At 45.0% G+C, this 12,600-nt stretch overlaps 1 protein-coding gene across 1 annotated transcript; it reads left to right on the top strand.

The window, feature by feature from the left end:
• Positions 1-254: 254 nt before the first annotated feature.
• On the top strand, positions 255-8,373 carry LOC118420948 (LIM domain transcription factor LMO4-like; the record flags this gene model as incomplete). Its single annotated transcript, XM_035828043.1, is given in 4 exon segments — positions 255-495; positions 3,746-3,889; positions 5,507-5,612; positions 6,781-8,373. Coding segments are annotated over 4 exon segments (500 nt in total), but the record flags the coding sequence as incomplete, so codon positions are not given.
• Positions 8,374-12,600: the final 4,227 nt, after the last annotated feature.

Raw genomic sequence — 12,600 nt, 5'->3', positions numbered from 1 at the left:
CTCATTGGCACCAAGGTGTTGATGGTATCTTGGCAGTTAGGGCGTTATTATGGCCATGTTCACTCGTGTGTGGGAGTTGTTGATGAACTGTTTTATAGTGACACGCGTGTGTGTATAGTGTATGTATGTGTTGCGTATGTGTGTGTGTGTGTGGGGGGGGGGGTGCTTTCCCCACTACTTATCGAGTTGTGATCACGAGAGGAGCGTGTACGAGTAGGGAGTGCTTACGGTGTGTTTACCCCGTGTGTTCGCAGGTCAGCGGCCCGGTGTGGTGCCCTCTCGGGGAGGGGGCGGACCCATGACCGACAACGGCTCCGTCAAGAAATGCGCCGGCTGCGGCGGCAAAATCGGCGACCGGTTCCTTCTGCACGCCCTGGACCGCTACTGGCATGTGGCGTGCCTCAAGTGCTCGTGCTGCCAGGCCCAGCTCGGCGACATCGGCAGTTCCTGCTTCTCTAAGGCCGGCATGATCCTGTGCAAGACCGACTACATACGGTGGGTAGTCCGCTGGGTTAATAATGGTTTTGGAGGGGTCATAATTTGCCAGCTACGAACGTGTTGTAGAGCGCGATAAGGCACGCACAAACACACCCCGACTGCCCGCTTGTTTATACGGACAGCCCGCTACGCTGATCATGATGCATGGCGGGCGAGGGTGCTCGGCAAGCATGAAGGATATTCACTGCATGATGGGTGCCTTTCGTAATTCGCCCTGCCAGCCGTTGTGATCCCTCAACACTCAGAAAAATTACGCCGCTCACTGCCACTTTTGAGTGTCAACCCGAGCCCCAAATGGGACTCTCCGATTCACATATGTGTCAGGCTTTCAAAGCAAGCATGTAGAAACACATCTACGTACTCCATATCCCATTTCCCCGGCCCTAATGCGAGAAGGCAAAGTCTCCCGCACCAATCAACCTTAGCGGGGAAATGGGAGATAAATTAAATAAATCTTGTTTCCAGTAATGAGGAGAAATGGCGGGGTATGCATTTACGTGGTTGTGCAAGTTAAAATGTACATTAACCTGGGTAATATTCCCACACATAATAATTGCCCCCGAGTTATGGGCACGGGATTGATGTACTTTCCATTATATCTCATGAAATGAGTACACGTATCTTTGATCATTTTAATCTGGGAGAAGAAAGAGGGTCTAATGGTTCGTGGAGTAATTGGAGTGAAGTGGACCAAATTACACCCATTACGGATATGAAAGTGGCTGCGCCCTTGTGGACGAATTTTTGGCGAGGTGTTTTCTCCAGACGAGGCTTGAGAGACAATCCACAATGAAAGGTCCCTTGGTCTTCTGCGGATTCGCCCTTCTTTAGACCTCCATCAAAGTGTATCTAAGTGCAGCGTTACATTTCCATTCGGCTCGATGGTTGACATTCAGAGCTAAGCGAGGGAAATACTCCTGAGCCTACGCGGTGCATCCTCTAAGTGCTGGGCCTGAATCGGTGGAAGCAAATATGCGTCACATTTCACTCAATCGATGGTACAACTTCAAAGTATGGTGACCCTCCGCGGTGGTTTACATTCACTGTGGAGGGCATCCTCTTACCGCGGGTCCCAGGCCTTTTAAAGGCTCTTAAACTATAACTTTTATAGGAAGGTCATTACCGCCGACCTTTCTCCCTCTTGCCCAAGTTTTACATTTAAGCAATATAGCTTTTAAAAACAGGAGATCCGACGTGCATGATAGCGGCCCAAAAGTGCACTTCAGTTGCCTGTGTTATTTATCCTGCTCTCTATGGCACTTAGCCTAATGCAAACTCTCATTCTGCCCCGCTTCTCAGAGATACATTTCCTCCTCCATTTTGCTACATTCACTGTCTGCTTTTAGTGGGCTGGAAATTAACAGCGGGAACTCGGAGCTTTCACCGAGGAGGAGAGAGCCCTCATGCAACACTTTTAAAGTCTTAAGGTTCGCTGCTGAGCTCAGGCTTTTTGCGCCATAACGGCTTTTAAACTGAGAGAGAGGGAGAACGTGTCTTTTAGAGGAAGGGAATCTTAAGGTCTTGGGTAAGTGCACCTCAATGCACGGTGTACTTAAAGCTCGGTTTTACGTCCTATCCATTTGGCAGCCCGTTCTCTAAGTGCCTGACAGAATAAGGGGGGTTGACTGATACAAGCCATCTCGGTATGTCCCACTTTATACATCTAAATCAGCTGAAACTACAGGCCTACAGTACTTGGAGATATGATTACCAAGTCTGTTTGGTAGAGGAAGCAACTCTTGAACGCTCAGTTCCCTCACTGATACAGCGGAAAGGGCGACTGTTTCGGTTGTGAAGGATTTCCGCACGTATTCAGTAGTGTAAACCAGGCAAAAAGGACAAGACAGGAGTGTTGTATATGTAGGTGTGTACATTGTTGGTATAGCACGCCAGATTACAGACCTTGGTCAGCTGTGCCGAACAGCTTGCTCTGATTCCACACACACACAGCGGTGGGGAAACACGTGTGAAAACTAATGTGAATTAATTTACCGAGCCGAAGAAAACAATGGATTATCTCTATGTGTTTTGCCCACCCCCCAGGAATACAAACACGACACGAAACCGATGTGCCTGTGGCTATTTCGAGAGGTCACTAACACAGTGTTTAACAATTCTTTCAGCCTCCATCTATGCCAAACGTTCCGCGAAAGGTCTACGTGAACTAGAAAGGGCATTCACTATTCACAACCATTTCTAATGTCTTACAAAGAGAAGCCAAAAAGTTTAAAAGTACCTGCCCCTTTTTTCTTAGTTGCAAAATCTTTCTTGATTCTCCGATCCTGCATTTTCAGTTATAGTTTACGTAAAGATGACTCAGACTTGTTTAAAATGTGTATCATGACATATGAGGCGATTTGTGCACAGTTAGGCGAACATTTAGAGTATGTCAGCGGTGCAGGGATTCAGGATTAATCAGGAATAAACACAAACGTTCCCGCTAACAGCACATTTAACCTGCCTGCCACGTTTGATACTAAAGCGGCCAACTTCTCCGTCAACTTCAAGTCGTTGTGCTCGAAGAATGTGTCTTTAACGAGCACTCGATGGGTAAGTCTCCACCCCTGTGTCTTTTAACTCGTCCCAAGACATGTTCTCAGAGACCCAAAGTTACCAGGAAGACTCCTGTGGCCGATTTAAGCAGGCGTGATGAAGTGGTCGCATTTTAGGCTTTCAATTCTGTCACTTTGGTGGCGGGCCCGAGTTTTAGCTCCAAATCCTGACAAATGCTGTCTTCTAAAGTCAGGAAACTCGTGTACTCAGAGACTTGTAGAGAGCACGTTGTAATGAGTAGTGAGAGATTGTCGCTTCGTCTCAAATTGGATACACCAACTTTCCATCTCATGACTACATAGTTTGATTGAGACTCTTTAATATGTCCATATGAATGAATGAGTGAACTTAATTGCTCGACAATATTTAAGTCACTGTGTGTAATCGGTGTCATATAAAATTGATAAGACATATGGTCTACTGATGGTCTGAAACCGAAAGCAAAGGGTGTCTTTAGCTAGCCTGGATACCATACTCCAGCGCGATCTAAAAAATATCTACCCTGCACGATAGATACTTTGAGATCGGGCTGGGGTTAACCAGGCTATCTTTCAGCCGAAGCCCATTTTTTTCAAATTTTGATTTTGTTTCTTGCTGTATTCACAAAAGCAGTCTGTTGTAAACACGTGTTGTTGTTGTTTTCAGATTGTTTCGTGCTTAAATGTTAACACCACGTGTTGTTGTTGTTTTTCAGCCTGTTCGGTGCGAGTGGGGCCTGTAACGCATGCGGACAATCCATCCCAGCCAACGAGTTCGTCATGCGAACGCAGGGCAACGTCTACCACGTCAAGTGTTTCACCTGTTTCACCTGCCGCTACCAGCTGTCACCTGGAGACAGGTGCGTGTTTCCCCCATACAAACCCTCTCTAAAAAGCACTTTCCATTTACCATATAATCACGAGGTTTTTAGTCTCCTCGGAGTGGCGGTACTTAACATTTAAAACAATGTTTCCCCTGGCTTTGAGCCCCAAATGTGCTGGGATTACGGCAAAAAGCTGTAAATGGGCTGGCATTTGGCATCTCAACGCCGAGCAAATGCTGTAAGCTGAATAAAAGAATTGCCAGTCCTCTGAGCCCACCTTGTTACATGATTTGATCCCTTTTTTCTCGAGCCATCCCTCCACTGGCACACAAAAACGGGAAAGGCTAACGTGGCGCGAGGTTTAGGGAATTGTCGGCCTTGGTAATGAACACTCGCATCTAACGCACGTCAATAACCTATGCACCTAGGAAGCAATTAGGCAAAGGTGTACTGTTTCTGATTTATTAAAGGCATAGAATAGAGTGCTACCTGGCGTCCCCATGGGTATATGAAGACTTATGAGATATTTGCCTTTAATATAATATTGAAGTGCACTGCGGCCCGTGGTAATATTAGAGTCCTCCGGAAAAAAGGGGGGCAGCGAGAACTCGCCATGCAAATCATTGGTCTGTGTATCATTTTATCACATCGGGGTATCACCGCGGTGTAACCGCGTTTATTAACAACTTTGCAATCAGTTTATACATGGAGGAACATTTCTCCGAGGTGAGCGACTGCATACATGCCAGGGCTGACCGCAGGACCATGGAAATAGCTACAAAGTTTGAGAAAGTCCTGTCCAACAGACTAGGCGAGGATGGGGGTTAGAAATGTTTGTGTAGAAATTCTCCGTGTCACTTTGGCATTTGTTAATTTAGACCACTCCACGGTCGGGCCGCGATAAAGTAAACCGTTTTTTTAGAAGCACGAGAAATCATTTCCTGGTAATTGTATTAACAGAGTAATATAGCAGTGTATGATTTAATGAAATATTGGCCCAGCCTTGGTAGCGAGTTCACCGAGGTGATTTAACCAAGTCCACGTACACAATTTGAAGAGATGTAACACTACGACGCCAGAACTGATTACTGGAACCAATTTTTGTCGTATCATTCCCAATCAGTTGTTCTATTGTTGCCGTGATTGATTTTCAGTGGCATTAATCTCCCCCTTTAATTTCATGGTTCACGCCACCAGTTCTCTCCTATCTCGTGTTGGAGTGCTGACGGCGACACGGTGCTGCCACGCCGCCCGTAAGGGTGACCCGTCCCGGTCGCACCGCCGGTAATGTCACGTACCGCCCTTCGGGAGCGGGGATACCGGGTGTGAAATGAGACCAGGCTAGCGGTCCGTGCACTCCCGTACAGCTACTGTAGCCATTTTTGTCAGAGGAAAAACAAATTGATTCCACTACGGATCACGAGTAGCGGTAGGCACTCGGGGCGGCGATCTCACCCCTCGGGATCGGCGGGGCGGGTTGGGTTCAGTCAGAGGGGAACTATTTGTTCTTGACATCAATTTTAAAGGCTATCTGCTTTTCACGAGTCGGATCGACCCGTGGCACGATCTCGGCTTCCCCCCTCGTCACCGAGGAACTGTTTGTCAGTTGAACCATGCTCTGACATTTATATCTCTCCTCTCGTGTTTTCCCAGATACCACTTCGTGAATGGGAGGATATTCTGTGAACAGGACGGGACCAATCTGTTAAAGGGAGCGGCGGAAGGTCCCCCAACCCAGGGCCTCCGGCCACAGCATAAGGTAAGGCAATCGACCAAGCCAATTACTGCTACAATTTCAATTTAGGAAGCATTGTTATCTTGTGCACGGCGCGGCGGATTGGCGGAGCCGGCAGTGGGATTTGGACGGGACCACAGCAATAAGTGACGCGGGCAGGTGTGAAAGGTTGCCTGTGGAAGCCAAAGTCAGGGTGGATGAGGTGTTATTCCCCCCTCCCCACTGGGTCCCGTTCCGTGGCACTGTCACGATCCCGCCACTCCACAGGGATATGTCAGGAATGGAAGGAGAGGGTGTAGCTCCCGGTCCGAGCTTCAAAAATAAACACCGCAGGATGTATCCACTCTCCAAATGTCCCATCTAGTTGGTATGCCGCTCGAGCCGCATGCAATCACCGCTCTGTTTGTTTAAGATGTACCAAACTAAATTACATTCTTCGCTTCAAAAATAAATTGAGAATGCATGTAACCCCAATAGGACAGGGGCGCCTGTAATTTCGCAAATACCCGGGCTGGGTTCTCTCCCTAATCCGTGCATCAAAGTGTAATTTCTAGGCCGACCACGGGTAAACAAGCTGGAAACGAAGTTATTTAATTTGCCGTAATTTCCGTTATTTGTAATACAGGCCAAGTGTGCCGTGGCTGAATCAATATCGCAAAGTGCAGGTCTAATCCATAGTTTATTGCGGTGGTGTCAGTTTTGGGGGAAAATTGACATGAAGAGAGATGAATATTTCCTGACGTCTTGTAAAGTCTATCCGCAGACCGGAAGATAAAAACTCCAATTTCCTAAGTGATGTAATTCCTCCACATTGTAATCGGATAAATTAATTAGTGGTTATCTGGCTACCCTTATTTCCCACCCTGGTGTAATGCATGTTTAGACTGGCTAATGCACGAGGGGTGGGGCAAAGTCGAATGCTGTACAAGCATCGAATGAGATTAAGAAGCTGGGTCGGCTCTGCACGGCAAACTTACCCGGGTTTACCCATTTAAAAGTAGCTCTACGGCGGCCCATACCATTACAGAGCTCGGGTTGCAGTCAATTTACGACGTGTTTAAACTAAAGACGGGTTGCCATGGTACCGGCGGAGCTTGCTCCAAGCATCTGCTTGCTCCAAACGTTACATTTTAAAAGCATGCTTTAGCGTACCGTGCTATCTCTAACGTTTCCTTATGTTCTACCCCCCTAGGTCTGCTGAGGAGTCTGGGAACCCCCTCGATGCATGAGGATATACCCCCCTACTCCTCGAGGGGTACTTTCATACTTACGAGGTGACGCAGCCAGCAGGAAAAGAAAGCAAGTTGTGTTTACCATTGCTAAAAAAGACAATACAATTGCCTGTTTGTATATATATATTACTGCCGTTTGCACGCTACCAAGGACTAAAAACTATAAGGGCACGAGTTGAAAATGTCCCGACATACTTGTACATGCACGGCTGGCAGCAAGATGGATTGACTGCCCTAATTCTATGTACAGACATTGTAAAAATGTACAGCTATTCCGGGCCCATTACCCTAAATTGGCACCTGACATATCAAGACAAGAAATGGCAGTGTACATTGACGAGCTTTTATATCTTACCACACAGACCTGTTGATGCAATTGACAGTGGTCAGTTTGGGATGTTTTTTTGAAATTCCAACGGTCCTCTTTGCCAAGCAAGATTGCGGAAGATATTTATTTTTTTGACGTGACACGTTGGACTGAATTTTAAAAAGCGCTAGTTATGCATGTGCTCGATGGCGACCAGTTCCACGCTCGACAGTTTGAAGGCTATTTCACACCGACGTTCTCTACATCATGTCCAAATCTGCAAAGTGTTATAACACATGGGTCAAAGATGGAATACATTTGGCGGGTATCACAGCCCATGTAAACACCATTGATACCTTCAGTATGTGAACTGTTTGCTGCCTTAACTTATCGTGTACAGATATGTGGCTTCAAAATGGTGTCTTTTACATCTAATGTTGCTGAGCATATGTCAAGGTTGTGTTACGGTAATTCGTCATAATGACCAGGCGTTGTTGTGGGACCCCGTGGAATTACTCCACCATTCTCGTCATCAATCTGGACTCGCCCTGCCCCCCTCCCTCTCTCCTACAAAGCGGAATATTATATACAAAAATAAATTCAGCATAACACCAGCTTGTAGTGATTCATACATATAAAAAAGATTATATCATTAAGCTATTCTACTCTACAACATCTACTACATGCTGACGCTGTGAGAAGGGGAGGGGGCATGGCGATTGCAAGAGACGAGCTTTCATGATGTTGTTTCCACTGTGAATTTCACCATTATAGTACTGTTGTACGTTCTGCTGTATATAGAGATTATGTAGACGTAAATTTGACATTTCTGTATCTCTACTTGCTTTTAATACCTGTGATCGTTGTTTAATATTATCATGTACGCCTCAGCATCTGGCACCCAGCTAGCATATGGGAATGACACGAGCAAACTACTACTCGATTGTTTTGACAGACTGAAGCAAAGTATCGTGTGTCGAAGCCTTATCTGCAACTTCGTGTCTCTATTGATTAATTTCTGGAAGGTTGTTATAGTCTGGTGCTGACATACATGAGACCGGGTGTAAGCTTAGCCCATTTTCTTAAAAGGAAATGCTGTCTTTCTTGAGGAAGACATGCTGTACATGTATCATGTATGTAGCCAGGCTCTCTCTCTACATGACGAGTGGTTGGAGCATGGTTTACTGTTCGGGGTAGTTCTGTTGTTACTCTATTGGTGAATTAAATACACCGGGTTGTTACGGTACACTGTGTCGGTTTTGTTTGTGTTATTCCGGGGGAAGTTGGTGGTTTTGTCCTACATTTGCCACACACGGTCAGAGAAACCCGAGCTAGTGAACACTGACAGCGGCCCAGGGTCACTCCTCTTTCATGAGCGTTTGTCAGCTGGAACTTAAGCGACTGTTTGTTATGCACTCGCGATGGAGGTTTTGTGTCCTCTGGCATGGGATTGTTTATTTCTGAACGCTAATGTGTCAGTCTCTCTGGTTTCTACCGATAACAAGAGATGTAAGTGCGGAATGTGCCAATAGAGGCTTTTGTACGCCAGCGAAATTAAAGTTTAAGGTGGCTGCCCCTCAGCTTGTGTGTAAATGAACCCGGGCTTTTCATTTCCGACATGTCGTTTGTTCGGCGTGTTATTGACTCTCCTTTGTGGCGCTCCAACCAATTCGCTTGCCCGAATATTTTTCACTGGGACCGTGGAGCAACAAAAAAGCCCCGGGGACCGAAACTACTTGTTCCAATTCAGACACGGATGTCTCGCTAGCTAAAACAACTCCAGAAGATTGATCGCCGCCGAGAAAAGAAACTTATCTGGCCATTTTAAAGCGATCAGCGTAAAGGCACCCATCGAATGCCAACAAAGACCCCCAGGTACCCTGTGGTCACACCGGGTGCGCTGGCACTAATGTGCGGCTAAAGGCATTTGCAATTAGAATTCTTTAGCAGCTACCGAGGACGGATATTACGGCCTCTTTCCGAGCGCCCCGTGCGTGTAGCCCGCTGTTGTAATACCTCCGCCGCGAGGCCCGACTTTGCACGAACCTAAGCGATAAGATCTCAAGGTACACGAGCCAAACACAGATAGCATCGAAGTGCTTAGGGACACCACTATGAAAATGCAATGCCCGCTGATGGACAACTGTTTAGCCGTACTTAGATTACTTAACCGATACCATTCAACAAAGGCTACCACCCGCGAGTTGTAGGGCTTTGTTTTTGTCCAAATATTTAGACCCTTTCGCCCCAAACATTCTTTTAACTTATGATAAATTCTGTCCTGTGAGCACGTGGAAACCTTTCAGAAGTCTCGGCAATGGGGACGTGTGCTCAGGCGAGTAATTTGTCACTCCGGTCCCCCTGCTCGCCAGGTCACTCCAGCCAGAACAAGTCACACAGGGGAACACCGAATAAACCAATCGGGGCATGTGCACGTTTGGGCAAAAATAATAGAAATATATTACAACCGGTTTATCAATGAAATAAAGTATGGCATTACTCAAATCATTGTCTAGTAGATAGTTTTGTTCATTTGATTTTTTTGTCGTGAACTTTCAAGCTTAGGTACTTGAAAATGAAGCACAATGGAACCAGAGCAAGGAAGTTATGTTGAGATATTATATATATTGTAAATGCAGAAACTTTCGCGGTCGTATAATGTTTGCCGTTTTCGCGGTGGCCGCTTCACCACGAACTTAAAACCACCACGAATATTGTTCCATTAGAGTAAGAGACAACAGTGCATGGTGCTACCGCGAACTTAAAACCACCGCGTAGAATTTTATAATCTTCTTGGTAAGAGTTAGGCCTATAGGATACATTGCAAAGGACGTCTCTTTCGCCCTAAATAAATTACCCTATTATATCAAGTGTTCGTGTTCACGAAGTCCTAAGTAGAGAAAATAACTAGTCACATAACCTCGTGGTATACGTGGAACTAGCCGCTAGCACGATAGGCTAAACGGGAAACGCCCATTATGTTTGATTCGGCTTGTAACAGTAGTTTACCTTTATTCGCGGGTGACCAATATCCGTTGCTTTAAAAAAAGGGGTATTTGGGGATATCAAGTCGACAGATTATGTTTTCAACTTGCAATATTTCCGAAATATTACAGTTTGAAACCACCATTCATCGACTTAATGTCCCTTAATACCATTTTTTGAAAGCAACGGATATAGGTCCCCCGCGAATAAAGGTGAACTTGCGTTAGATAGAATTAACTTCATATTCTCACTGGTTACTCTCACGTGTGATCATGACGCCAAATCAGGTCGCTAACATTCCAGTTCTAGACGCAAGCTTGAAGACATGCATTCTTCTCTCCACATTGCGTGTTAACTTCATTGTTAGGGAAAATTGCTAATAGTCAGATTGAGTCGTTGATATATCCTGACCTACACAAACTTTACGTACAGGTATACAATTTGTTGTTTTTTCAGTTATATGTAATTTACACATGAACCAACTGATTTTAGTGATAAAGCGTCATATTTGTATGAGGATTTGCATATTTGAAACTCAAAACTAGTCTATTCAATTACAAGTTAAGAAAACTTTTTTCTAATTGCAAGAGAGTCACAATTGTCATCTTTGATACAGAATTTACTAATCTTTAGTCATGTCCGCCATTGGGCTTAAGTTTGTTCAGGTATAACGCAAGTTCACCTTTATCCGTGGGGTAACCTATATCCGTTGTTTTTCAAAACAGGGTATTTAGGCACATCAAGTCGTGGTAGTTTTAAACTACAATATACTGAAAATATTGCAATTTGAAACCAACGTCCTTCGACGTGATATCCCCAAATACCTTGTTTTTATAAGCAACGGAAATAGGTTACCGAACGGATAAAGGTGAACTAGCGTTACCAGACGTTTAGGTCCAGACCTGTACCTTAACAATTCTACAGGAACAGGTACAGGCACATGGCTTTAAGGTACATAGCCCTGCTCTCGTGCCCCAACGACGATATTGTCTGACTGTAATGTAACCCTGCCAAGAGCACGTTCCCCTGTGTGCGTACTTGGAGTAAGTTGTCCATCAATTCAGCAGCCAATGTATCAATCAATCATTTGTCGATCAATCATAGCTAATCATCCGGGGGTGTAGATAGACGAGGACAGGGTTAGAGTAGCTACTGCTTAATCAGAGGGCGGTACAAGAGGCTATCCGTGTGTGAAAGAACGTGCAAACAATGTACGTCAAACAAGACGAAACACATTTTATGTCAAACTGCTCTTTCTACAATCAAGAAAGAAAAGAGCTGTTCAAAGAGGTCATCAAATTCCACCCAAACTTCCTCACATTCACTGACAAAAAGAAAACAGTTCTCCTTTTAACATCACAAAACCCACACATAGTAGAAGAGGTGGGATCTTTCGTCTTCCACTGTCTCCGAAAAAGGAGTCGAACCCAATAACCCAGAATCTAGAGTTGGCTTTCAGACTTGAGTAGACACTTGTGATATTGTATCTTACACTGTTTGAATCTTTTATGTTACCTGCAATTAGCCCACGGGCAGGAATTTGCAATAAAACTTGTCAATCACAGGCGTTTGAGAACCGAACTCCAGGTTCGGCAAGCATGGCGATGGAGAACCTCCGATGACAGGCAAGAACAGTAAGGCCCAATTTTTGTATAGTCTGGCCATGCTGATTGGATTATATGGATGACATCCGTGTGTGCATAAATTTTCGGCCGTTAAAAAAGAAATTCAACCATTTTGTACATTGTACAAAGCTGTTATAAAATGAGCAAATATATGCCGTACATAGCAAATACTACCTGAAAACTGATACACATGTCGTCGCCAACGTCAATTACTAGGTCATATGATGAAGACACTTTTTAGTATACTATGATATGTGCTCAGTCATTTGTTCAACCTAACTTACAGACCACTTAGATTTCATAATGAAGGCTTATTTCGGCCAATCATTTCTTTATTCGCCCGCTCGCATAATTTTGGAGGTTCCCAGAGGATGTTATCCATATAATCAAATCAACATGGCCCTATAATGGATCCGGACACCGTTCAGTATCAAAACTTGGACAGATTGTTCACCGATCACCGCTACTCATCAAAAATGTTGTGACCAGGTCGAAATCTCACCATAGCGACCATTGGAAGATCACTGAGAAACCACTGAAAGACCCTGGGGGTCAATCTCTCAACATCTTAAAAAGGTTTCTAAAACACAGCCAAGACGTAACCATATGGTAAGACAGCCCTCTACATAGCTGCCTGCGTCTGTGTATATAACAAGATCATAGCATATCCAGGTCAAAAGATACAAATAAAATCTGCTACAGTACCAAGGTCACACACCAAGGGACCCCAAATCGACCCTGACCTTCATCTTTCCACCAACTACCCACGTACCAAATATCATTACAATCCATGAAGAGGTTCTAGAGTTATGGTGACCACAACTATCTAGGGCGAGGATTATTCAGGGTCTTGAAGACCGATC

This window comes from Branchiostoma floridae, chromosome 8 (assembly GCF_000003815.2).
Source record: "Branchiostoma floridae strain S238N-H82 chromosome 8, Bfl_VNyyK, whole genome shotgun sequence".
In the NCBI taxonomy this organism is placed as follows: domain Eukaryota; kingdom Metazoa; phylum Chordata; class Leptocardii; order Amphioxiformes; family Branchiostomatidae; genus Branchiostoma; species Branchiostoma floridae.
Note: the sequence above shows the minus strand (reverse complement) of the source record. Positions and strands in the feature narration are given on the sequence as shown.